Below are 23,050 nucleotides of genomic sequence, written 5' to 3' on the forward strand. Positions count from 1 at the left end.
CGGCTGGATTAATACTCTTTAAATGTGAAAAAGATTTTTTCTTTCTCTTTTCCTTTTTTTCAACGTTGGGGTTTGGGTTTTTTTTTAATGCTAATTTTTTTATTTGGGCAATATAGTGAGGTATAAAGTGAGGTATAAAGTGCAGAACAGAGAATGTATATAGAGTACTTAGGGCTGGGTACAGCGGCTCACTCATTTTTATTTTTAATTTATTTACATATTTTAACATAAGTAGAGAGTTTATCTGGGCCAAGCTTGAAGACTGCAACCTGGGACACAGATTCAGGTTTTCCTGAATATATACTCCCAAGTAGCCTTTACTTAATTTTACCTTAATTTTTTTTAATGCTAATTTTTTTCTTTTTCAGACTTGGAATAAACGTATATTCTCTTTCTGTTTTACAGGCAATGGCAGCAGATAAAAGTGATGAGTGGTTTGCTAAACACAATAAACCCAAAGCTTCAGGTTAATGGAAGCCATCTTGCAGAGCAAGCGTTTGTGATTACTGCCCCGTACCTGTGAGTCCTGACCTGGCCGTTCCTGATAAATGCTCTTCTAATTTGTTTCCCGTACAGGCAAGGAGGCTTTGTGTATTTTAGTCTTTGGAAGCTGTGGTATATTTTAGAAATGAAATCCAATCATTAGTCCAGGTAGAGAATGCCTGCTGTAATCTGCACTGGTGCTGGAACTGCACATTCTCTCTATAACTGTACTAGGTTAGTAATAGATTTTTTTCCAGACTAGGATGGCTGCATGAAACATGACCTCGCTTGGGATTGCAGATGGTTAGGATGAACTCAGAATCATGTAGATTTTTATGAGAGTAGCTGTTCAGGAAATCCAAATTAATTGCTTGTGATGGTACCATTCCCCGCACCTGATGATGATATATATGCTGTTCTAATATCTTACTCTGGCAGGTTTTGACATTTTAAATTTTTTTAAAGAAATTTTATTCCTTGGACCAAAAGATGTATGGTTAACCACCCCCATATTACTTGCTTTTACATTTTGAGTGTCCAGAGAAAACAGACAGAAGGGATGGACTCTGTTATGTTGCTGCTCACCTGCCTCTCTGCTAGCTTCTTTCTGTGTCTATTTTTAATCCTGACAGAACATCACATGAGATTTCTTTAAAATGGATTAAACCATTTCTTTAGCCTGAAAAAAATGTTTTAAAAATATTTCCTTGTATCTTTGTTTGGTTCTATACAACAAATAGGTTGTAATCACCAGAAATTATATTGTGTATTCATTGAATAATTAAATTTTTTTTGAAAGTAAGCTTCTGGCCGGGCGCTGTGGCTCAAGCCTGTAATTTCAAGCACTTTGGGAGGCCGAGGTGGGTGGATCACAAGGTCAAGAGATCGAGACCATCCTGGTCAACACGGTGAAACCCCGTCTCTACTAAAAATACAAAAAAATAGCTGGGCATGGTGGCATGTGCCTATAATCCCAGCTACTCAGGAGGCTGAGGGAGAATTGCCTGAACCCAGGAGGCGGAGGTTTCAGTGAGCCGAGATTGCGCCATTGCACTCCAGCCTGGGTAACAAGAGCGAAACTCCCATCTCAAAAGAAAAAAAAAAAAAAAGAAAGTAAGCTTCTGCTATCAAGCTGTTACACCAGTCTCTTAAGTCCCGTCATTTAAAGTGGTGGTTCAGATTTTTAAAATAAACTTAAGAGATTGGAAGGGATTGACTTGGAAGATCCTGGTTCCAAAAGAACATATAAAGAATTACTTGTAAATTATAACCTCTGCTGTCCTCCCTTACTGGCAGGGTGGGGCATGGAAATTTTGGTTGAGTTTCAGCTTATCTTCTTATAGGGGTGATAGTATATACCTTCACTGAGAGGAAAGAAATTCTCATTCGGCTCTACAACTTTTCGTTCAAGTTAAATTTCGTATCCTAGGGAAGCAATTGTGAGTTTCAAAGCAAACCAAGTTATAAATGTCCCTCCTCTAGGTAATTGGTTCTTTTTTTCTTTTTAATACATGGGGCATTATATGAACTTTAAGTAATCATAAACTGCTTCTCTTTAGAATGTATGTTAATTTTCCAATTTCCTATGAGATTAAGTAATTTTTAATGTTCATCTCTGGTAATATTGTCCTTGTGAAAACAAACTCTTTTTCCCAGTGTATTGATTGGGCTGCTATAATGTGGCCTTTGAGGTTTGTTGTAGTAAAATAAGTGGTTTATCGAAGTACTGAATGACTAAGTAACACACTAGTTTCCATTTTATCTGTTTATCTTGTATTTTAGCATTATCAGAACATTTTGCTCCTAAGTATTCAACCATGCCTGACAGTGGGCACTGTGCAGGGTGAAAGGTAATGCTGTTGGTCTCCCCGGGACATTTTAGCTTTAGGAGATCGGCCTCTTTTTATTTATCTCATTGCCTGTCACATCTTGCTTTGTTGAGTGTTTAAACATTTTATTAATCCTTACTAAAGGCCTCTAGTTTACAACTTTGGCTTTTTATCAAGGAATCCAGAAGCTTGCTTTTGCACAGTTCAGCCAAGTAATTTTAAACCAGAAAACAGTAATTTTTAAAAGTTATGATTTAGATGCCCATTAGATCTACAAAAACTAATTTTAAACTAAAATTATTACTTTTCCATGTCTAGGGGATGGTATGATCAATTAGAAAATGAGGCTATAAGAAAGATAGCTTTGCCCACGCTGGTGTTTCATTTTTGAGACACTGCTCTGCCACCCAGGGTGGAGTGCAGTGGCACCATCATGGCTCTCTGCAGCCTTGACCTCCAGGGCTCAAGAGATCCTCCCACCCCAGCCTCCAAGTAGCTGGGACTGCAGCCACATACCACCATACCCAGCTAATTTTGTTATTTTTTGTAGAGACAAGGGTGCCTTGAGTTGAATCTCCAGAAAGATTTAGAATGGCTGTGTTACCAGAGCTCTCCTAGGTTAGCCTGCAGGACTGCGTCCATGTCCGTGTGACGTTACTGGAATTAACAAACCTAGAGACACTCAGTGCTCCTTCATGTGACCTGCCACTCAGCGCCGCTGTGATTCAGCAGCCAGAGTTTTCAGGAGACCTCCAGCTTGTCCATTGACATTCAGGGTAAGAGGTGAGAAATTTCCTTTTGTTCTGAGTTCACCCCCTACTTTAGGGGAAATCAATAGGAAATTTACTCTGACTTTAATGATCAATAAAGAAATACCCTTGCCTCTCCCTCTTTATATAAAGTAAGAGTCATATGGTTCAAAAATCAAAACAATATAAAAAGGTATTGTAAACCAGAAAAGTGTCTGAGACAAGCTTCACCCATGTAGAGGTGTATTTTGCCAAGGTTGGGGATGTCCCTGAGAAGGAGACACAACCATAGATCTGTGGCCAGCACTTTTTCCAGAGGATTTTAAGCCTTCAGTATTTAAAAGGGAAAGAAGAGGGGGAAGGAAAAATAAAGGAGGGTAGTAGGGAGACAAGTGGTTAGATTCTTGTGAGACTTTGATTAGCGTTTACCAAATCTAAGTGTCATAGTGAAAGGAGGGGGTTGAGGAACAGTCAGTTATCTTCAGCCCAGCAAATCTACATTTAGCACTCACCAAATCTACATGTTACAATGAAAGCAGCGGGTGGAGGAACAGTCAGTTATGCATTCAGCTCAGTAAATCTACATATAGCGCCCACCAAATCTACATGTTACAGTGCAAGGAGCAGGCAGAGGAAGAGTTATGCAGTCAGCTCAGTACATCTACATTTAGCACTCACCAAATCTACATGTTACATTGAAAGGAGTTATGCATTCAGCTCAGTACATCTACATTTGTCTCAGGGCTGGTGAGGGATGGTTTCTGGTGTTGTCTTTGTCCCTCACCTATGAAGATAAGCTGTTAATTTACATTGTCAGGTGAGGGAGACCACCTGGGGAGATATGTGGCCTTCTATCTGTTTAGGAACTAAAGAAAAAGTTATTTGCAGGTTCCATGACTCAGGTTCCAAGCTTAACTTTTCCCTTTGGCTTAGTGAATTTCATGCTGAGATAGATTTTCCTTTCACAGTATACCCCATCCCCATCAATCCTGTTCCCCCTGCGTCCTATGGGGAACCCCTCCTTAAGCAAATACAAATAGATAATCTTTATTTTCTCTCTTTCTTCTAAAACTTTATCTTACTGTTACCTTCTGCTGTCCTAATTGTGGCACATATTTAACTTTGTAGGTTCAGTGATTTACAGAGTGGTCTCGCTATAGAGACAGCTGCTTGTCACCATAGTTTGGAGCAAGATGTATTATCATTATTATTTTGAGACAGAGTTTTACTCTTCTTGCCCAGGCTGGCCAATCCTGGCTCCTTGCAACCTCTGCCTTCTGGTTCAAGAGATTCTCCTGCCTCAGCCTCCTGAGGAGCTGGGATTATAAGCATGCACCACCATGTCTGGCTAATTTTGTATTTTTAGTAGAAATGGGGTTTCTTCATGTTGGTCAGCCTGGTCTGGAACTCCCAACTTCAGGTGATCCACCCGCCTCAGCCTCCCAAAGTGCTGGGATTACAGGCATAAGCCACTGCACCCAGCCAAGATGTATTATTTTTACTATTAATTTACGTTTAATGTGAATCATGATCCTAAGTGTATCAGAATTTCTTGATAATATTCACCAAAGAAGAGAGAGCAGCACTGCTTTCTACAGTGTGGGTCTCGCCCTGTCCACAGTTACTGGAAATAGTTCTTTAGTTGCTGTGACGTCCTGGGTGGGCTTCATTCCTAAGTAATGTACTTTGTCTACAGCAACTTCTTGCAACGTTGTGAACAGATCTTGAAGATGCACAGTGAGGTTTGGTTTCCTTTGTCCTCTGAAGTCTTGGTGGTTGTTGCTTCTCTTGTTTATTGGTTCCAGCAAAAACTGGAGCTGATCTGATGTCGTGACCTATGAAAACAGCTTTTATGAAGGAAGAAGTACCAGGAAATCCCCTGCCACTGTAGATCTGCTTCTCTGGGTACCATTTAGTACTCCATACTCCAGCCACTAGGCGTGGTGGCTGTGATTGGGTCCTCTGTGATCATGAACAGGAGTGGGCCCAGATACTGGCATGGGGTGTGTTGTGCTCTTGCAGGAAATCCCACAGACATCCCCTAAGCAGAAACCAGGGTTAAGTACAGAGTAGTCCTGCAACACTTCGGTTGCAAGGCCTTCGGTGACCCTTTCTGGGCCTGGGATTTTGACACCATCGGCTCTGTTGTTTCTCAGCTGCTGTTTTCTGAAGTCTCAGTTGCCTCACCACATTATCATCGGGGAAAGTGTGGTCTACCTAGAACATAAACTTCCTAGGCCCTGTGTTCCAGTGGGGGTTTCGGTGTTTAGGACAGAGTCCCTTTCCCCTCTGTAGTGTTGGGTGTTCATTAATCACTCTTGAAGAGGTAAGGGGCTGGGCCTCAGCCTCCCCAGAGGCCATCAGTGGAGAAGGGTCTCGCTGACCTCAGATCGTGGGCATTTCCACGGCACACCATCCCTCCCAGTACGCTCTAGCAATAGGAAGGCTGGGAACGCCACCCAAAGCCACACCGTTTTTGCGGTCTGTGTATTTGGACGCCTCCCCAGCACCCAGTCAACGAGTTTCTTTTTCCACAGCAGTCAGTCACTCTCGTGCAGTGTCAGTGATTTATTGGTGTTTCAGCTAACCCGGTTACTCTCCATTTCAGCCATCAAGGTCTAGGGAGCCACTCCATTCCGAGGAGCCCTCAGCCAGCCTCCTTCCTGGTCAGCTCCTCCACTTTGGCCACGTAGGCCCTCATGGCGTCCATCCTGGACAGCCCTTGGTTCGCAGTCCACGCCTCCCACTTGGCCTTGGCTTTCAGGTCAGAGGCGGGAGGCGCGGGGAGGTGGCAGTCGCCCCGGGTGGCCTGCTTGTACCAGCCGTAGAGCAGCAGCTTGTCCTGGTCGCTCAGGGGGCCCTTCAGCTGCTTGAGGGCGGTGCGCGCCAGCTCGAACTCCACTTGGCACATGGGGCGGGAGGCGGCCGGGCCTTTCCGGGCGATCCGGGTGCTGGAGGCCGGAGGTGGGGAGGTAAAAAGGCCGGCGTCAGACCTCCAACTCGGGGGCAGGGGACGGGCGGCGCGTGGAAGAACACGCAGAGTCTGTATTTTCTTCTCCGCGACTGCAGGCCCGGGAGCCAGTGTCTGGGTCTGTCCACGATGTTTCTGTGGAGGAGCAGACGTGAGAAGCGCCTCCGGTCCCAAACGCGGCCGTCCCAAGGGGGCGGCGCGGCAGCGGCGCGCACAGAGTGCGAGCGTAGGACGAGCTGGGCGGGAGGAAGCCGCGCGTGGGGAGGCCGCGCTGGGTGGGGGCGGACAGTGTGCGGGACGCGCCCGGGGTCACCGGATGAGGGTGAATGCGGAGCCGGGGCTCAAGCCGGACGCACTGGGACCCGGAGGCAGGCCCGGGAGCAACGCCCGATACCTGACGGACGGGAGGCCTCTGCGAGGAGGCGGTGCTGTGGCTCTGCGCGCTCCTCCGTGAGGACTGCGCTTGCGCGGGGGGCTATGGGCGGGGACTGAGCACGGCCGCCGTGGCGCCTGCGCCGCCCATTGTGCCGTGCGTTCGTCGCCGCGCCCGCGTTCTCTGAGAGGGAGAGCCAACCCCGCGCAACCGCCCGCGTCGCTACCATGGACCTAGGTGGGTGCCGCGCTCCCTGCCCGGGCTGCGTCCCTCCACGCGTCAGCAGGGCGGTGCTCCCTGGCGCGTCTCCTCCCGCTGCGCGCACTGATGGGCCCAGGCGGAACGTCCTCCGCGTCGGGGCGGGTCTGGGGTTCCGGGTGGCTTTGGCTGGGGACCCGGGCCCGGCCTCGGGAGTCGCGCCGCGGAGTGAGGGTGGAACCCTCTGGGCCGGCGCACGTGCTATGGAAGCGCGGCTCCTTCAGCGCCCGGACTGCCGCGCTCCTGAAAGGCGCGTGTCTCCTGTCGTCCGGCTTCGTCTCGGCGGAGCGGGAGGGGGACGGTGCGTCTGCCCCCGAGGGCTGCGCGACTCTCCACGGAGGCCGCGGGCGTCCAGGTCCCGCGCAGAGTTGCCGGGGCGGCTGCGCGCCTCGGAACCGGAGTGGTCGGGGCCAGGCCCGGAACACGGAGCAGGTGGGCGGGCGTCCGGAGAGCTGGGGCCGCGGCGCTTCGGCACCAGCTCTCGGGAGCGGAATGGCGTCCGGGCACCCTGAGAAAAGCGTTTCTGCAGCTTCGTGTTCGGGCCTTGAGCGGGAACGGCGTTGTCAAGGTGGTCGTGATGCGTGAGGTCTCGCATGTGACCCGGCGCGGGGCTGGCGCGGTGAGCGCGGAACCACCCGGTAGCCCTAGCTCTTGGCTCTGGCGCGCGCTGGGCGCCGTTCCTGACCGAGCGCCGGCGGGTTTTCCAGCCGTCACTGCCCTGGCGCTACTGCTGCAAATGCGGCGGACTGCCTGCGTTTGGAAGGCGCGCGTGGATGGCCAGACATTGGCCCAAAGAAGCTGATAACGCAGTAAAATTAAATTTGCAGCGCTAGGGGGGGCCGCATTTTGGGGTTTGGGCGAGCCTCCTGACGGTAACCCTAGCGAGATCCCTCTGCAGCCTCGGCCTCAGCCACTGTGAGCTGAGGTGGATTTTCTCCGCAAATGGGTTACATGGGAGTGCTGAGCGCTGGGCCTGTGGCTGCTCCCACACATGGTGGCAAGGGCAAGACAGTCCTTAGTCTCCTGGAATCCGTGTTATCTCTGCTGATGTCTGGCCTGTAAAATGGAGACTGAGCTCTCAGGGGCATGAGAGACTGAGGAAGAAGCATCTCTTGGTCCTAGAAAAGGGAGAGGACTCAGGAGTGGGGAATAGTGAGCAGTGTCTATCCTGGGAAAGGGAGAAGACTAGGGAGTGAGGAATGGTGAGCATTGTCCCGATCCTGGGAAAAGGAGAGGACTCAGAAGTGAGGAAAAGTGAGCAATGCTTGTACCCTCGTTTTACTTCCTGGGCCAAAGGAAACATACCTGATAAAAACCTATGTCCTTTGATGTTTCTGAGCTGGGGCAGGCAAAGAACAGTGACAGGGTTTTGATCCTGCCAATGATGAGAAGGTTTGGGGAAACCAACATTGACTGAGCCCTGATCAGGCTCTGTAACCTGATTCTTAGTGTAGCTGTATCACATTTATCCATCACAGCGTCTCCAGGAGATGGGGTCAGGAGATAGCAGTACTAACCCACTACCAGGGGCTTGACTGGTATGCATCATATAATCCTCAGAGTCGTAACAAGAAGTCTGTATTATCCCCAAAGCTGCAGAAGGAAGGCTTGGAGAAGCAATCTGACCATGATCACATCCCTTACCCACCCCCCTTTTTTTAGGGGTCTGGGGGGGTCTCACTATGTTACCTTAGCTAGTTTTGAACTCCTGACCTCAGGGATCCACCTGCCTCAGCCCCCCAAGTAGCTGGGATTAGAAGTGCTAGCCACTGCACCCCTGGCCAGAATCACATTACTTTTAAATGGCTGATCTAGGAATCAAACCTATGTTTGATTAAACATCCCAAGATGTAAGTCTGTCAGTTATTCCTTCTCTGCAGGAAGGACTTAATTTAATGAAGTATTTTCTGTATCTACTCCCTGGTTTCTCCCACAGAGCCTGGGCCATGAGTAGCTTGTCTTTGGAAGGAGCTGTGGGGTGGACTGTTTCCCTGAAAGGTAGAACAATGTTTGAAGCCTGCTCCCAAGGCAAGGTTATGAAGGGCGAAGGCAGGGCTTGTCTGATTGCTTCTGTGCCCATTACCTGTGGCCATGTGATTGCTTCAGTGCTCATTACGCTATGGCTGTGTGATGGCTGCTGTGCCGTTACCCTGTGTCTGTGTGATGGCTGCTATGCCCATTACCCTGTGGCTGTGATTGCTGTTGTGCCGTCACTCTGTGGCTGTGCCCATTACCCTGTGAATGTGTGATTGCAGCTGTGCCCATTACCCTGTGGCTGTGTGATTGCTGCTGTGCTGTTACTCTGTGGCTGCATGATTGTGGCTGTCCTCATTACCCTGTGGCTGTGTGATTATCACTCTTCCCCCTTCATCTGTCATGAGAAACTCAGCTGTCATGTCCTGTGGTACATGCTCAATAGCTCTGTCGTTTGTACTGTCCTCGTGCTATTTCTGAACCTCTCTCCCCACATCCTCCTCTGGCCCATCCTTTGCTGAAGGGTTTGCCCTCAGCAGCCCAGCTTGTTCTTTTTACTTTTCCTGAGGGATCTCATTCTCTCTTGGTTCCGGTGATCCCCTTCTGGGCACATGCCTCTCAGAGTCACATTTCCCAGCTGACTTACCCCCTGAACTTCCACCCGGCATTGCAACTGCTGAAGGACATCTCCTCGATAGCCAAAATCCAGAATCACATTTCCCAGCTGGCTTTTCTCTTCAACTTGCATGGGGCATTTCCACTGCTGGAGAACATCTGTGCCTTGATAGCCAAAATCAAGCTTGTCTCTTCTCAAACCTGTTCCGATTCTCCTCCTTCCCTGTATGTGACGCCACCCGGGGTCCTCCCAGTTCCCACTCTAGAGAGCTTGGAAGTCATTCTGGATTCCTCAGCTCAGTCCTGCCTCCAGCCCTGCAGTGGCTCTGGTGGCCATCCCTTCTTCTCCCCTTCGTGGATGTCTAAAACCCTCATCATCTCTAACCCTGACAGCCTCCTAACTGCAGTGACTGTCTTGAGACGTTCGCATTATACTGTCTTACTTGGCTTCTCTGTGCAGGACCCTTGAACATCTGTGAGGAAATGACTATTCTGCACGGAGGCTTCCTGTTGGCTGAGCAGCTGTTCCACCCCAGAGCTCTGACAGAACTGACCAAGTCTGACTGGGAGCACGTTGGGCGGCCCATTGTGGAGGCCTTGCAGGAGATCTCCTCCGCAGCAGCGCATTCCCAGCCCTTTGCCTGGAAGAAGAAAGCTCTGATCATCATCTGGGCCAAGGTTCTGCAGCCTCAGCCTGTGACCTCTTCTGACACGGACACTCGGTGGCAGGAAGATGTGTTCTTCTCAGTGGGCAATATGATCCCCACCCTCAATCACACCGTCCTGTTTGAGCTGCTCAAGTCCCTAGAAGCTTCTGGACTCTTTATCGAGCTCCTGATGGCCCTGCCTGCCATTGTCTGCTGTGCAGAACTCGAGCGCTTTTTGGAGCACGTGAGCATTGACACGTCCTCTGAGGACGTGGCCTTCTTCCTGGATGTCTGGTGGGAAATGATGAAGCACCGGGGTAATCCACAGGATCCCCTGCTCTCCCAGTTCAGCGCAATGGTCCATAAGTACTTGCCTGTCTTAGAAGAGTTCCCCCATCCTCCCAAGAGGCTGAGGTCAGAGCCAGACGTGTGCCCCACCATGCTTCTGTTGGCCATGCTGCTTCGTGGGCTGATGCAGATCCAGGGTCGGATCCTGGGCCCAGGGAGAAAGTGCTGTGCACTGGCCAACCTGGCCGACATGCTGAGCGTGTTTGCACTGACCGAGGACGACCCCCAGGAGGTGTCTGCAACTGTGTATCTGGACAAACTGGCCACAGTGATCTCTGTGTGGAACTCAGACACCCAGAACCTGTACCACCACCAGGCACTGGCAGAGAAGGTCAAGGAGGCAGAACGGGATGTCAGCCTGACCTCACTGGCCAAACTCCCCAGTGAGACGATTTTTGCCGGCTTGGAATTGATGCACGCCCTGCTGGGGGAGTGGGGGGAGGAGCTGCAAGCCATGCTCTGCAGCAGCCAGGGCACAAGCTATGACAGCTACCGGCTGTGCGACAGTCTGACTTCCTTCAGCCAGAACCTGGCGCTCTACTTGAACCGCGCCAGCCTGCCCGAGGAGGAGAGGCAGGTGGCCTCTGAGCTGGCAGTGTGTGTCAGGGACTTCCTGAGGAAAACCAGCAGGGTACTGAAGAACAGGGGCTCCCAGGACATCACGGCTTCCATTGCCATGGCCATCATCCAGCAGAAGATGAACCGTCACATGGAAATGTGCTACATTTTTGCTTCTGAGAAGAAGTGGGCTTTCTCAGACGAGTGGGTAGCCTGCCTGGTGAGTAACAGGGCTCTCTTCAGGGAGCCAGATTTGGTGTTGAGGCTGCTGGAAACAGTGCTAGGTGCCAGCACCACTGACAGAGCAGTCCCCGAGCCTCAGATCCAGCAAGTGCTCCACTTGGTCCTGGAATGTTACACAGACCTCTCCCTGCCAGACAAAAACAAAGTCCTTGCAGGCATCCTGCATTCCTGGGGGAAAAGGGGCCTATCTGAAACGTTGCTGACCTATGTGGAGAGTTTTCCGGAAGACCTCAATACAACCTTAAACAAGCTCGCTCAGAGTGCCTCCGAGCAGGGCTTGGCAAAAGCTGTGGCCTCCGTGGCCCGCCTGATGATAGTGCACCCGGAAGCCACAGTGAAGAAAATCTGCAGCCTGGCTGTGGTCAATCTTGGCACCCACAAGTTCCTGGCCCAGATTCTCACAGCCTTCCCCGCTCTTCGGTTCATAGAAGAGCAGGGTCCAAATTCATCTACCACTTTCATGGTGTCGTGCCTCAGAGAAACTGTCTGGGCAAAGTTCTCTACACCCAAGGAGGAAAAGCAATTTTTGGAGCTCCTGAACTGCCTGATGAATCCTGTGAAGCCCCAGGGGATTCCAGTGGCTGCTCTGCTTGAGCCAGATGAGGTGCTGAAGGAATTTGTCCTGTCATTCTTGATGTTAGATATTGAAGAGGTGGACCTCAGTCTGAAGATCTTCCTCCAGACTCTAGAAGCAAATGCATGCCTGGAGGAATACTGGCTCCAGGCCTGCTCCCCATTCCCACTCCTCTTCAGCTTGTGCCAGCTCCTGGACAGCTTCAGCAAGTACTGGCAGCTCCCTAAGGAGAAGCGGCGTTTGTCTTTGGAGAGGAAGGATCTGGCGGCCCATATCCTGGAGCTCCTGTGTGAGATTTTATTAGCCAATGCCGAGACCTTCTCCCCAGACGCCTGGATCAAGTCCGTGTCCTGGCTCCACCGCAAGTCAGAAGAGCTTGACTGGACTGTGGGCCTCAGACTGAAGACCTTTTTTGAAGGACACTTCAAGTGTGAGGTGCCAGCCACACTTTTTGAGATCTGTAAGCTTTCTGAGGATGAGTGGACCTCCCAGGCCCACCAAGGGTATGGGCCAGGCACAGGGCTCCTGGCCTGGATGGAGTGCTCCTGCATCTCCAGCACCCTCTCAGAGAGGATGCTGTCTCTGTTGGTGGTCAACGTGGGTAGTCCTGAGGAGGTCAGGTTGTTCAGCAAAGGATTTCTGGTGGCCCTGGTGCAAGTCATGCCTTGGTGCAGCCCTCAGGAGTGGCAACACCTTCAGCAGTTGACCAGGAGGCTGCTGGAGAAACAGCTGCTCCATGTCCCATATAGCCTGGAGTATATTCAGTTTGTTCCTCTGCTCAACCTGAAGCCCTTCGCCCAGGAGCTCCAGCTCTCTGTACTCTTCCTGAGGGCTTTCCAGTTTCTCTGTAGCCAGAGTTGTCAAAATTGGCTTCCTCTGGAAGGCTGGAACCATGTGGTCAGACTCCTGTGTGGCAGTCTGACCAGCCTCCTGGACTCAGTCAGGTTGATACAGTCAGTTGGCCCTTGGGCGCAGGGACAAGAGCAGGACCTGACCCAGGAAGCTCTGTTTGTCTACACCCAGGTGTTCTGTCATGCTCTGCACATCATGGCCATGCTCCGCCAGGAGGTCTGTGAGCCACTGTATATTTTAGCCTTGGAAACTCTCACTTGCTATGAGACTCTGAGCAAGGCCAACCCTTCTGTCAGCTCCTTGCTCCAGAAGGTGAACGAGCAGCACTTCCTGAAGTCCATTGCTGAGAACATCAGCCCCGAAGGGCGGCGTCAGACCCTGCTGCAAAAGATCAGCAGCTTCTGACGTTGGCCCATAGCAGAAAAGCTGGGTCTAAATATGGCAGATCCATAGGGGTCAGACCTGCACAGCATGGACTTTACAGCTGCGTTAAACTGTCCACAGGAAATCATGGCAATAATGGTATAAAGAAAATAATTTCTTAGGTACATTTATAATGTACAAACTATAATAAACATTCTCTTTTGCATCTCTCTTTGTCTAAGTCTGCTGCAGCAATAGCCCAGGATTGATTATGTATGCTCTGAAATTGAATTTAGTGTCTTCGAGATTCAATTCAGCCCAGAGGAACATGTTCATAACTGGACTTTTCCTTTTTTTTCTTTTTTTTTGAGACGGAGTCATGCTCTGTTGCCAGGTGCCAAGCTGGAGTGCAGTGGCGCAATCTTGGCTCACTGCAACCTCCGCCTCCTGGGTTCAAGCAATTCTCCTGCCTCAGCCTCCTGAGTAGTTGGGATTATAGGCGCGCACCACCACGACCAGCTAATTTTTGTATTTTTAGTAGAGATGGGGTTTCACCATGTTGGCCAGGATGGTCTCGATCTCTTGATCTTGTGATCCACCCATCTCGGCCTCCCAAAGTGCTCGGATTACACGGTCTTGATCTCTTAACCCCGTGATCCACCCGCCTTGGCCTCCCAAAGTGCTGGGATTACAGGCATGAGCCACCGCACCTGGCCATAACTTGACTTTTCCATCCTTGATTTTGGCAAATAAGCTGAAAGTTAAAACTATCGGAGTTGAAAAAGAATGACAGGGTCTGTGCAACCCCCTTTAAGAGCTATTTTGTATTTTACTGTTTTTTTCATGAGGTCTCTTGGAAAGGACAGCAGCTTGGAAAAGAATCTACTCCAGCCCTGGTTCTGCCTCTGGCCATGAGACTGCTGTGCCCGAGAGGCCTGCACAATTCTAAAATGAGAGGATTGGAGGACCAAGATAACTGAGTAGCAAGGGGCTAGGTTAATGACCTCAGGGAAATAGATCCCCTCTGAATTGAGGACTGCTTAGTCTTTGTTGCCCAGGCTGGCCTTGAACCCGTGGACTCAAGTGATCCTCCTACCTCAGCCTCCTGAGTAGCTGGGACAATGAGAGGCAGGAGGATCACTTGAGACCAGCCTGGACAACATATGGAGGCCCTATCTCTACAAAAAAAAGTAAACAGCTGGGTGTGGTGACACACACATGTAGTCCCAGCTATTCAGGAGGCTAAGGCAGCAGGATCACTTGATCCTGGGAGGTCGAGGCTGCAGTGAACTAAGATCACACCACTGCACTCCAGCCTGGGTGACAGAGTGAGACCGCATCTCAAAAAAAAAAAAAAAATTTATACATATATATATATAGAGAGAGAGAGAGCGCGCGAGCGAGACACAGTGGTGGCTCACACCTGTAATAATCCCAGTGTTTCTGGCGGCTGAGGCAGGAGGATTAGTTGAGGCCAGGAGTTTGAGACCAGCCTGGGCAACAGAGATGCCTGTCCCTACATAAAGAAAAAATGAGTTTAAGGTGTCTCAGGTATTAGGAAACTTATTTTGAGATGAAGAGGGGAAGGATTATGTTCCATCACTAATTCCATCCACACAACTTCCTTCAAAATGGGGCATTACTCAGGTTCTCTCCCCCAACTAAAGTAGGCTTGGCTCCTTGACCAGTAACCAGGCTTTGACTATCCCAGTTCCTAACAGGATTCACTTAGGAACAGAAGAAAGGGCCTCCAGGTACATGTGACCACTACACTTGAACTCTGGGAACCATAGCGATAGGTTTGAGTGACGTGTGAGCTGGACCTCTCTGGAGGCCGAAAGCATTCATATGCCCGAAATCCCTCTGCTAGTTACATGGACATCAACATGGAAGGATAGCACACAGCAGCCAGTCGGTGGCAGGTGCCGGGGGGGGGGGGTCACAGGATGATTCTTAAAGGAAACTGGTACTGATGTACTTCACAAATGAGAGTAAGTTGGGAATGTTAGTGCAATTTAATCACCAGGAGGGTGACTTTCAAAGATACACTGATAGTTAAAAAAAAGACAGTTAAAATTAATAGCACTGTTTTTTAAATGGCATCCATTAAAGATTAAACAGTCAAAATGAGACAGATCATTCAGTCCTTTACAATTTCACAGACAATGAATTAAAGGGCACTTTAAAAATCCACGTTTTAAACTACACTTGAGCACAGTCTCAAACTCATCCTAGTCGATAGGGAATGATTAGTGTTGGCACCAGAAAATCCTGTTTGCAGAAGGAGGTGCAGGTGTCAGTCCACAGGACAGCCTCTGGCCAAGCTAGCTGCCCCCTTGCTCTGCAGCCTTCTGTGGCTAAATGGCAGGACACTCACACAGGAACGGGCTCTGCACCCCAAGCTCATCAGGAGGCTAAGTACTTTGCAGTCTAGAGGAGACGTTTGCTGGTTTGGAGTACAGAAATTGGTTTCCACATCACATGAAAAGGACAGTATCATGGAGTAGGGTTACCCAGTAAATGGCTACCAAAGCCATCATTTCACATTGCCCCTGTAGTTTTTACGAGCACGTCCTCTGCGTGTGGATATGGGGGAAGCTGGGAACGAAGGGATGTGTTAAAAAGAATGGTGTTTGTGACTGACTGCAGTAAGCTCACAAGGTTGACACTGGTCTTACCAAGTCAGCCTGCAAAGGTTGTACTGACTCGGCCACACTGCCTACTCAGGTTTCCATCCCTGCCTCTGGCCTGCCCAACCTCAGCCCCAGCAGTGAGACTTCTGATTGGAAGTCAGTAGATGTGAGAATTCAACGGTGACCCATGGATGAGAGGATGAGGCAGAGAACCAATGGGTTATCTAGTAAACAAAAACTACCTACCCACAATTATTTTCCCAGGCCAGTGTCACAAGAAGTCACCACTTGCTTCTGCTGGCCCAGAACCATGGGTACTGCCCTGAGTGGTTGGAAAGGTGGGTAGCCGCCGATATAGGGACAGGCCCATGCCCAGACACTTATCACCCTGGTCCACCGAGCAAACCCCATGCTTCTAGAGATAAGACCCAAAGAAGGATCCCTGGGCTTCCATGAAAGCCACCTTGCTGCCCATGGAAGGCTGGCAGGACCCAGTAGGTGTTACTACAAAAGTGCTTTTGCAAATAGGACAGGTTAGAAGAAGGAGGTAATATGAATATTCTTTAGCAAAACTCAAATCCATCTGTTTATCAATACCCAAAAGTCCGAGACCATCCAGGGCACAGTTTGGTCCATGGAATACTGAGCGGAGGAGGCAGCTGGTATGAGCCTGCACCCTTACTGCCCAACTCCCGGGAGCGCTTAACCATCCTTTTTGGCTTGGGGAGTGTCAAAGAGCCGGAGTGCCTTCCTGCACAGCAGAGAGAACCAGTAGATCTGAGGGGCGATGAGAAAGGCATTCGCCACGTTGCAGAAGAAGGGAATGTGGAAGGGCACTTGCAGTAGGCTTAGTCCCTGCTGGTGGCCGTAGGACCAGTACATGAAGGGGAAGAGAAGGATCCGGCAGCAAAGGAAGGTAGCCAGTGTGAGGACTCCGTTCACCTTGTACAGAAGGGTGTGCTGCTGCTTGAGCTACAGAAGAAGAAGGACAAAGGGAAGGTTCCCAAGAGGCTGGGCGTCAGTCCCACAGCAGAAAAGCTGCACAGGTTTAGCTGCTCACCCAGACTGGGGCTGCCAGACTCCCTGACACGTGTCTAGTTTTCTGACATTTGTCGAAGACATTATTGAACACTATCATATTAATACAGGCATATAATCTCATTTTTCCCTGTAGTGATGTTGAATTTCACCTAGGCCACCCAGCTGACGGAAACAGTGGATTAGAGGAAAGTCTGTGACCAGGGAAAAAGTAGAATGAACTGTATCAAACTCAGATCAAACCTACAATTTCATCCCACTGGCTCAGAGGACCAGCTGACCTTGAAGTCTGTGGAAGGATTTCCTAACCAACTCTTCTAGCAGCAGGGATTTCTCCACACCCCACCATCTCCCAAGGAAAAGTGGGATCCAATCCCTCCCTCCTGCGTGTGCGGTTCCTGCCACTGCGTTCATACATGCCTGAATCAGAACTCTGCCCAGCGACACAAATGGCGTGCTCAGTTCTGCCGTGAAGATGCAGCCCACAAAGAAATCCCCAAGGTCCCCCCGCAGCCTCTGCAGATGAAACAACGAGAAGGGGAATAAGTGGAGGTTAAGAAACCAGAAGGAGGGCCGGGCGCGGTGGCTCATGCCTGTAATCCCAGCACTTTGGGAGGCCGAGGCGGGTGGATCACGAGGTCAAAGAGATCGAGACCATCCTGGTCAACGTGGTGAAACCCCATCTCTACTAAAAATACAAAAAATTAGCTGGGCATGGTGACACATGCCTGTAATCCCAGCTACTCAGGAGGCTGAGGGAGAATTGCCTGAACCCAGGAGGCGGAGGTTGCGGTGAGCTGAGATCGGACCATTGCACTCCAGCCTGGGTAACGAGAGCGAAATTCCGTCTCAAAAAAAACCAGAAGGAAGGTTCCCACTGGGGTGATTGAAAAGGGTACCATGAAGGGAAACGCTCATAGGCAAGCGTAGACCCCGTTACTGTCCGCTGCTTCCACGGCAATTGCACTTTGATGGCCCAAGCTGGAGAATCCAGAGGCAAATTCAGGTGGGCTGACTGCACCTATGGCAAGCTCTGAATCTTGGTGACAGCTGGAAGGAACTCTGCAGCCTATTTCTGTGGATCTAACTTAGTCAGTCATGCCAAGGCACTCAACCTGTTCGGTTCAACAGAATTATGTGCTGGGCCCTGTGTTAGATGTTAAGGTCTCAAAACACCCTGGATGTTCTGGTTCCTAGGTGGTAGGTCCCAGACGCTTCTGAAAGAATGGAATGCTTGCTACCCTCTTTTTCTTTTTTTGAGACAGAGTCTTGCTCTTGTTGCCCAGGCTGGAGTGCAAAGGCACGATCTCAGCTCACTGCTACCTCCACCTCCTGGGTACAAACTATTCTCCAGCCTCAGCCTCCCAAGTAGCTGGGACTACAGTTGTGTACCACCACGCCTGGCTAATTTTTCTATTTTTAGTAGAGACAGGGTTTCACCATGTTGGCCAGGCTGGTCTTGAACTTCTGACTGGGATAAGAGGCATGAGCCACCTTGCCTGGCCTCCTTTTTCAAGAAAGCAGTAAGTATAGTAAAATACCAGCTCTGCCACTTAGTACCACTCAGTGAGACAGTAAGAAAACTCTTAGAGCCCCAGTTTCTTCACCTACAGTATCAAGCTAATAGTTTCTAATATATAGCAAGCTATGAACTTTTAAATCATATGCCTGGCTGGGTGCGGTGGCTCACGCCTATAATCCCAGCACTCTGGGAGACTGAGGTGGGTGGATCACCTGAGGTTAGGAGTTCAAAACCAGCCTAACCAATATGGTGGAACCCCATCTCTACTAAAAATCTAAAATTAGCCAGGCATGGTGGTGTGTGGTGTGTGCCTGTAGTCCCAGCTACTAGGGAGGCTAAGGTAGGAGAATCACTTGAACCCTGAAGGCGGAGGTTGCAGTGAGCTGAGATCACCACATTGCACTCCAGCCTGGGCAGCAGAGCAAGACTTCCAAACAAACAAACAGAATGAATGAATGAATGACACCCAGACATGCAGCTCAACAGGAGAAAAGGCGTGACAGGCTGCGGGTCTGCTGTCCCAGAGGCCATACCTGTGCGACTGGTACAAGGACAAAGAGGATGACTGCGTGATGTGTGATCATGAGGCGGTTTCGACTGAGGAAGCTTCGAAGCGTGAGGGAGTGTGCATGGTCCTGGTCTCTGGCTCGGTACCAGTCAGAGAGGTACATGGCGTAGGAGTCATAGATCATGTATGGAATGAGAAACCACACATATTCCCAGGCAAGCCAGTGCCTGAAAGAAAGCATACCCGTGGCCTGTGAGATGACTGGATATCCATCGTGAAGGCTCAGAGCCAAACTGGGTGCTTGATCAGCTGTTCTTACTCCACATACTTCACAATAAATATGTCGAAAGTGATAAATGCAGGAGTAGACAACTTTCTCTAAGTTCCAGGGCCAGTGCATGAGTGTCAAAGGAGAAAGCAGGCATCACTCAGCTCTGCCTGTTTTAAGCAGCTTGCTGCCACTATTTGCCTGACTTAGCTACTAATTTATAATACATGTTCTGGCACTCTGTGATACATACTGACTTTGATTAGATATATATGCAAATGATTCAACAGCCCCACCAAGAAACTGATTTGGAAACTGTCCCAAATTGTAAATCTAGTATTTCCAGTTTAACTCCTCAGTTGCTCAACAGAAGTTTACTAACTTAAATCCTGAACCTGTGAGTCTTCTCTTGCATCTGCTTGCAACCCCACTCTAGGTAGTTTCTGGGAGGGAAACCTGGCCATTTTCTTTACAATTTTAGAGCTGGCCGGGCGCAGTGGCTCACACCTGTAATCCCAGCAATTTGGGAAGCCAAGGAGGGTGGATCACCTGAGGTCAGGAGTTCAAGACCAGCCTGGCAACATGGTGAAACCCTGGCTCTACTAAAAATATAAAAATCAGCCAGGTGTGGTGACACATGCCTGTAATCCCAGCTACTCATAGGCTGATGCAGAATTGTTTGAATCTGGGAGGTAGAGGTTGCAGTGAGCCAAGATTGCAACAGTGCACTACAGCCTGAGTGACAGAGCAAGACTCCATCTCGATTAAAAAATAATAAGGGTGGGAGAATGTCCTTTTAAATGTAAAAAGTACTATACAGGTTCAGCGTGGGGCTCAAACCTATGATCCCTGCACTTTGAGAGGCCAAGTTGGGAGAACAGATTGAGCCCTGGACTTCCAGACCAGCCTGGGTAACAGCAAGACCCTGTCTAAAAACCACAAAGTACTATCTGAATTAAGTACTTAAACTAAGAAAACTGCCTGGATCTGTGATTTGGTCATTTTAGGGGTCTGAACCGCCTTAAGAATCTGACTAAATCATTGGCCCATACCAGAGTCTACCTATAATTTGGGGGGATTTATAGATAACTCCTCCTTTGTCACCACACACTATATGAAGGCATAAAACGAAAAGGCATATAATAGAAAAATACTTAGTGTATAGTATATGAACCCTGAAAGGCCTTTTTCGGCCAGGCGCAGGGACTCACACCTATAATTCCAACACTTTGGGAGCTGAAGGCAGGAGGATCATTGGAGGCCAGGAGTTCAAGACCAGCCTGGGCAACATAGGGAGACCCCTGTATCTACCAAAACAAAGTTAGCCAGTTGCAGTGGTGTGTGCCTGTAGTCCAACCTGTTTGGGAGCTGAGGAAGAAGGATGGCTTGAACCCAGGAGTTTAAGACTACAGTAAGCTATGATCACACCACTGTGCCCCAGTCTGGGCGACAGAATGAGACCCTATCTCTACAGGGAAAAAAATAATTAAACGAGCTGGGTGTGGTGGCTCATGCCTGTAATCCCAGCACTTTGAGAGGATGAGGCAGAAAATGACTTGAGCCCAGGAGTTCAAAACCAGCCTGGGCAACATAGTGAGACCCTGTCTTAAAAAAAAAACAACAGAAATATTGAACCCAGCTAAGCAAATATTAGCCTTTGGTGTATACAAATCAAGGTCACTTGGTCTATCTTCTCTTAGCATCTATCATTCATTACCAATAGCCAGTTTTGTTTTTAAAAAGAAGAAAAGCACAAAAATCATGACAGCAGGATCAATCCCAAGTGAGACTGCAGGCTAGAGTGAGAGACACACCCTGCTCAGGTCCCTGGCAGCTGGGTCTAAACAGGTGAGAAGCAGGACAGGGCAGAGCCCACAGGAAAGGAGGTCTGGAAAGGCTGATCAACTTTCCTGCACATCCAACTGAGGTTCTTCAACTTGGGAGAAAGTGCGTGTGATTCTAGCAAGACAGGTGGGGAAAAAAGGCTTAAAATAAAATAATAAAAGCACCACCTTCGACCAGGTCTAAATACTCTGCAAAGTAGATTCTCTGGTCTTAATGTATGATTTGTTTCATGGAACTGCAGACAGATGCACATTTCCTGACCTGCCTCTGGACTGAGCTCTCACAGACATATAAGTTGGCGTTGGGAAAGCACTGGAAACCTCTCAGTCACCTTTTAGCAAATCTAAAGGGGAGCCAAGAGCAGCGTTTGCGTGGACAGGGGCGGCACGTTTGTTCCTTTCCACGCCGGGCTAACCACACTGGACGTATATTGGCCAGTGATGCTCCAGAGTGGGCAGCCGGTGACACCAGCTAGAGGAAACCAGCAGCCACCCGCCCGGCTCTAAATAGTTCCACGCTCATCTGCCTCACAAAGGACCTGGGTTCGTGGCCACACTGTCGGCTCGCACCACCTGAAATCAGACTCGGACTCGGTCGTCCTTTCTCCTAAGCTGGGGATGCTCAGAGGCTCCGAGAGGAAGAGGAGCTCATGGCTGTGCCCGTTTTTCCCATAGTCAGCTAGAATCTAAGAGCCCGTGCTGAGAGGAGCCGGCGCCTGCTGCGAGCCACGGAATGTGCGTGTCTCCATCACGCTCCTCGGGCCTGGTTGTTACCTGCCGGTGGCCACGTCGTTGCAGGAGCGAATGATGACGATCCCCGAGCCGGTGGCCAGCACTGCCTGCACCGAGGACACCAGCCTAGGCGGGCGGGGAGGAAAACAGAGAGAGAGCGCGCGATCGGTCCAGTCCCGAGGACCTCGGAGCCCGACTCTCCCACCCGGCCAGCCCCAGTTGCGGGCGGAGGCGGGGAGCGGGCTCCGGAGACTCCCCTGCGTTCCCCGCGCGCCCCGGCCCCAGCCTGCCTCGCTCCCTCCAGGTCCAGACGTGGAGGCTCTCCGGGAAGCTAGGGCCGCGGCGACCCCGATGACGGGCCCCCAGGCTTCCTGCCGCTGGTTTTCCGCCCTGGGCCCCGCACAGCCGGTGGGTGGGGAGGGTGGGGGCAGTGCCGGGCCGAGGCCGAGGCCCGGGTACCTGGTGCTGATCATCACGCGGTCCGTGCAGGTCCATTCGGGCCCCCAGCGGCGCAGCGCCCAGGAGCAGAGCGCGAAGAGGCCCGGGAAGAAAAGCGTGCCCCCAGCCAGCGTCAGCAGCATGGGGGCTGAGGATCCGGCCGCCTTGCTGGCGCCGTGCGGCGTGGCTGGGCTGCGCTGGGCGCGCCTCGGCCCGGCCGCGCGCTTTCTACCCGCCGCCCTCGCCCGGGCGCTGGCTCGGATCCCACGATCCCACGGCGGCGCGGCTCTGCGCGTGACCAGGCCCGGCAGCCGCAATGGGGCGGGGCGGGGTCTCCCTGCGTCTCCCGCCCGAAGGCTCTGCGGCGTCTCAGGCAGGCGGGCGGACGGGGGCGGAGGCCGTCGCCTGGCGCGCGCGATTCCGAGTCCACCGACGCCACCTCCCGGACCAACTGGGCGACCGCAGGCGGGAAGGACCGGGCTCCCTGGGCTTCTGTTCCGTCACCCGCGCCGCGCCCGCCCCCACACCTGCTCTGCTCCAGGCCCTCGGCGGGCGGGCGGGGTGCAGGACCGAGGGACCGCAGGGTGGGCGAGCCCGCGGTCGCACCATATCCCTCCCGGGAAGGAAGGAAGGAGAGAGCGGCCTGTGGCTCTGTCCCCACCGGCCTAGTCCACCAAGCCTGGTGCTTCCCGATGGGAGTCAGGACGTGGCCTCCCGCCCGCTGCTGCGGCTGCTCCAGGGGGAACCCTCAGAAAGCGTGAGACGTGCCCCCCCCCCACGGCATCCAGCAGCCCCTCTCCCTCTGGACCAGGAGTGGACTGTGGGGGCCGCAGGCTTTCTGGGGAGCTGCCTCTTGGCTTTGGCTCTGTCGGGAGATACCACCCAGAGGCTTACTGACTGTTTTGTTGTTCACACTGTGTCATTATTTACAAGCAGTGGCTCAGGCCTGTCATCCCAGCACTTTGGGAGGTGGATCACCTGCGGTCATGAGTTCGAGACCATCCTGGCCAACATGCTGAAATCCTGTCTCTCCTAAAAATACAAAAATTAGCTGTGTGTGGTGGCGGGCGCCTGTAACCCAGCTACTCAGGAGGCTGAGGCAGGAGAATCACTTGAACCCGGGAGGCGGAGGTTGCAGTGAGCCGAGATCGCACCACTGCACTCCAGCCTGGGCGACAGAGCAGGACTCTTATCTCAAAAAAAAAAAAAAAAAGAAATTATCAGGACAGC

At 51.0% G+C, this 23,050-nt stretch overlaps 5 protein-coding genes across 38 annotated transcripts in view; 2 read left to right on the top strand and 3 right to left on the bottom strand.

The window, feature by feature from the left end:
- GLOD4 (glyoxalase domain containing 4) overlaps positions 1–1,285 on the top strand; it is a 31,893-nt gene extending 30,608 nt beyond the window's left edge. Inside the window, 1 exon segment of the mRNA XM_008996316.5 lies at positions 406–1,285. Coding sequence (XP_008994564.3) covers positions 406–471 — 66 coding nt within the window. The 3' untranslated portion in view covers positions 472–1,285.
- GEMIN4 (gem nuclear organelle associated protein 4) lies at positions 406–13,063 on the top strand. Of its 14 annotated transcripts, none has more exons than XM_078372275.1 (3): positions 6,554–7,282; positions 8,600–8,691; positions 9,713–13,063. In XM_078372275.1, the coding sequence occupies exons 2-3, from the start codon at positions 8,610–8,612 to the stop codon at positions 12,877–12,879; spliced, it is 3,249 nt and encodes a 1,082-aa protein (XP_078228401.1). In that variant the 5' UTR covers positions 6,554–7,282; positions 8,600–8,609; the 3' UTR covers positions 12,880–13,063. The 14 variants fall into 14 exon arrangements, with proteins under 14 accessions (XP_078228405.1, XP_078228401.1, XP_078228400.1 ...); XM_078372274.1 differs by having other exon boundaries at positions 8,600–8,661; XM_078372278.1 differs by having other exon boundaries at positions 6,554–7,095; positions 8,600–8,696.
- Positions 4,554–6,227, bottom strand: LOC144576583 (diazepam-binding inhibitor-like 5). The gene has a single exon (XM_078372321.1). The coding sequence runs from the start codon at positions 5,970–5,972 to the stop codon at positions 5,709–5,711; it is 264 nt and encodes an 87-aa protein (XP_078228447.1). The 5' UTR covers positions 5,973–6,227; the 3' UTR covers positions 4,554–5,708.
- On the bottom strand, positions 6,029–16,222 carry LOC118153659 (uncharacterized). The gene is made up of 2 exons (XM_035299263.3): positions 6,427–16,222; positions 6,029–6,167 (listed from the first exon to the last, which is right to left on the bottom strand). Exons 1-2 carry the CDS (start codon positions 6,632–6,634, stop codon positions 6,049–6,051), a joined length of 327 nt encoding a protein of 108 aa, XP_035155154.1. The 5' UTR covers positions 6,635–16,222; the 3' UTR covers positions 6,029–6,048.
- Positions 14,834–23,050, bottom strand: part of TLCD3A (TLC domain containing 3A) — a 54,826-nt gene continuing 46,609 nt past the window's right edge. For 5 of the 21 annotated variants that reach the window (XM_078372308.1, XM_078372307.1, XM_078372305.1 and 2 more), the window contains 5 exons: positions 21,842–22,852; positions 21,425–21,508; positions 18,564–18,765; positions 16,929–17,024; positions 14,834–16,442 (listed from right to left, as the gene is read on the bottom strand). In XM_078372308.1, the coding sequence (XP_078228434.1) occupies positions 16,173–16,442; positions 16,929–17,024; positions 18,564–18,765; positions 21,425–21,508; positions 21,842–21,963 (774 nt within the window). In that variant the 5' untranslated portion in view covers positions 21,964–22,852 and the 3' untranslated portion in view covers positions 14,834–16,172. The other 16 variants (XM_078372306.1, XM_078372302.1, XM_078372311.1 and 13 more) reach the window with 11 other exon arrangements.

Source organism: Callithrix jacchus, chromosome 5 (genome assembly GCF_049354715.1).
Source record: "Callithrix jacchus isolate 240 chromosome 5, calJac240_pri, whole genome shotgun sequence".
Taxonomy (NCBI): Eukaryota; Metazoa; Chordata; class Mammalia; order Primates; family Cebidae; genus Callithrix; species Callithrix jacchus.

What these genes read in the sequence shown, in the direction of transcription:
- GEMIN4 (XM_008996320.5), top strand. Translation starts at nt 6,633, where the DNA reads ATGGACCTAGGTGGGTGCCGCGCTCCCTGCCCGGGCTGCGTCCCTCCA. An exon ending in AGGCCCGGAACACGGAGCAG is followed by an intron (nt 7,096 to 9,712) that starts GTGGGCGGGCGT and finishes TTCTCTGTGCAG; the next exon opens with GACCCTTGAACATCTGTGAG.
- LOC118153659 (XM_035299263.3), bottom strand. Translation starts at nt 6,634, where the DNA reads ATGGTAGCGACGCGGGCGGTTGCGCGGGGTTGGCTCTCCCTCTCAGAG. An exon ending in AGAGGCCTCCCGTCCGTCAG is followed by an intron (nt 6,168 to 6,426) that starts GTATCGGGCGTT and finishes GCTCCTCCACAG; the next exon opens with AAACATCGTGGACAGACCCA.
- LOC144576583 (XM_078372321.1), bottom strand. Translation starts at nt 5,972, where the DNA reads ATGTGCCAAGTGGAGTTCGAGCTGGCGCGCACCGCCCTCAAGCAGCTG.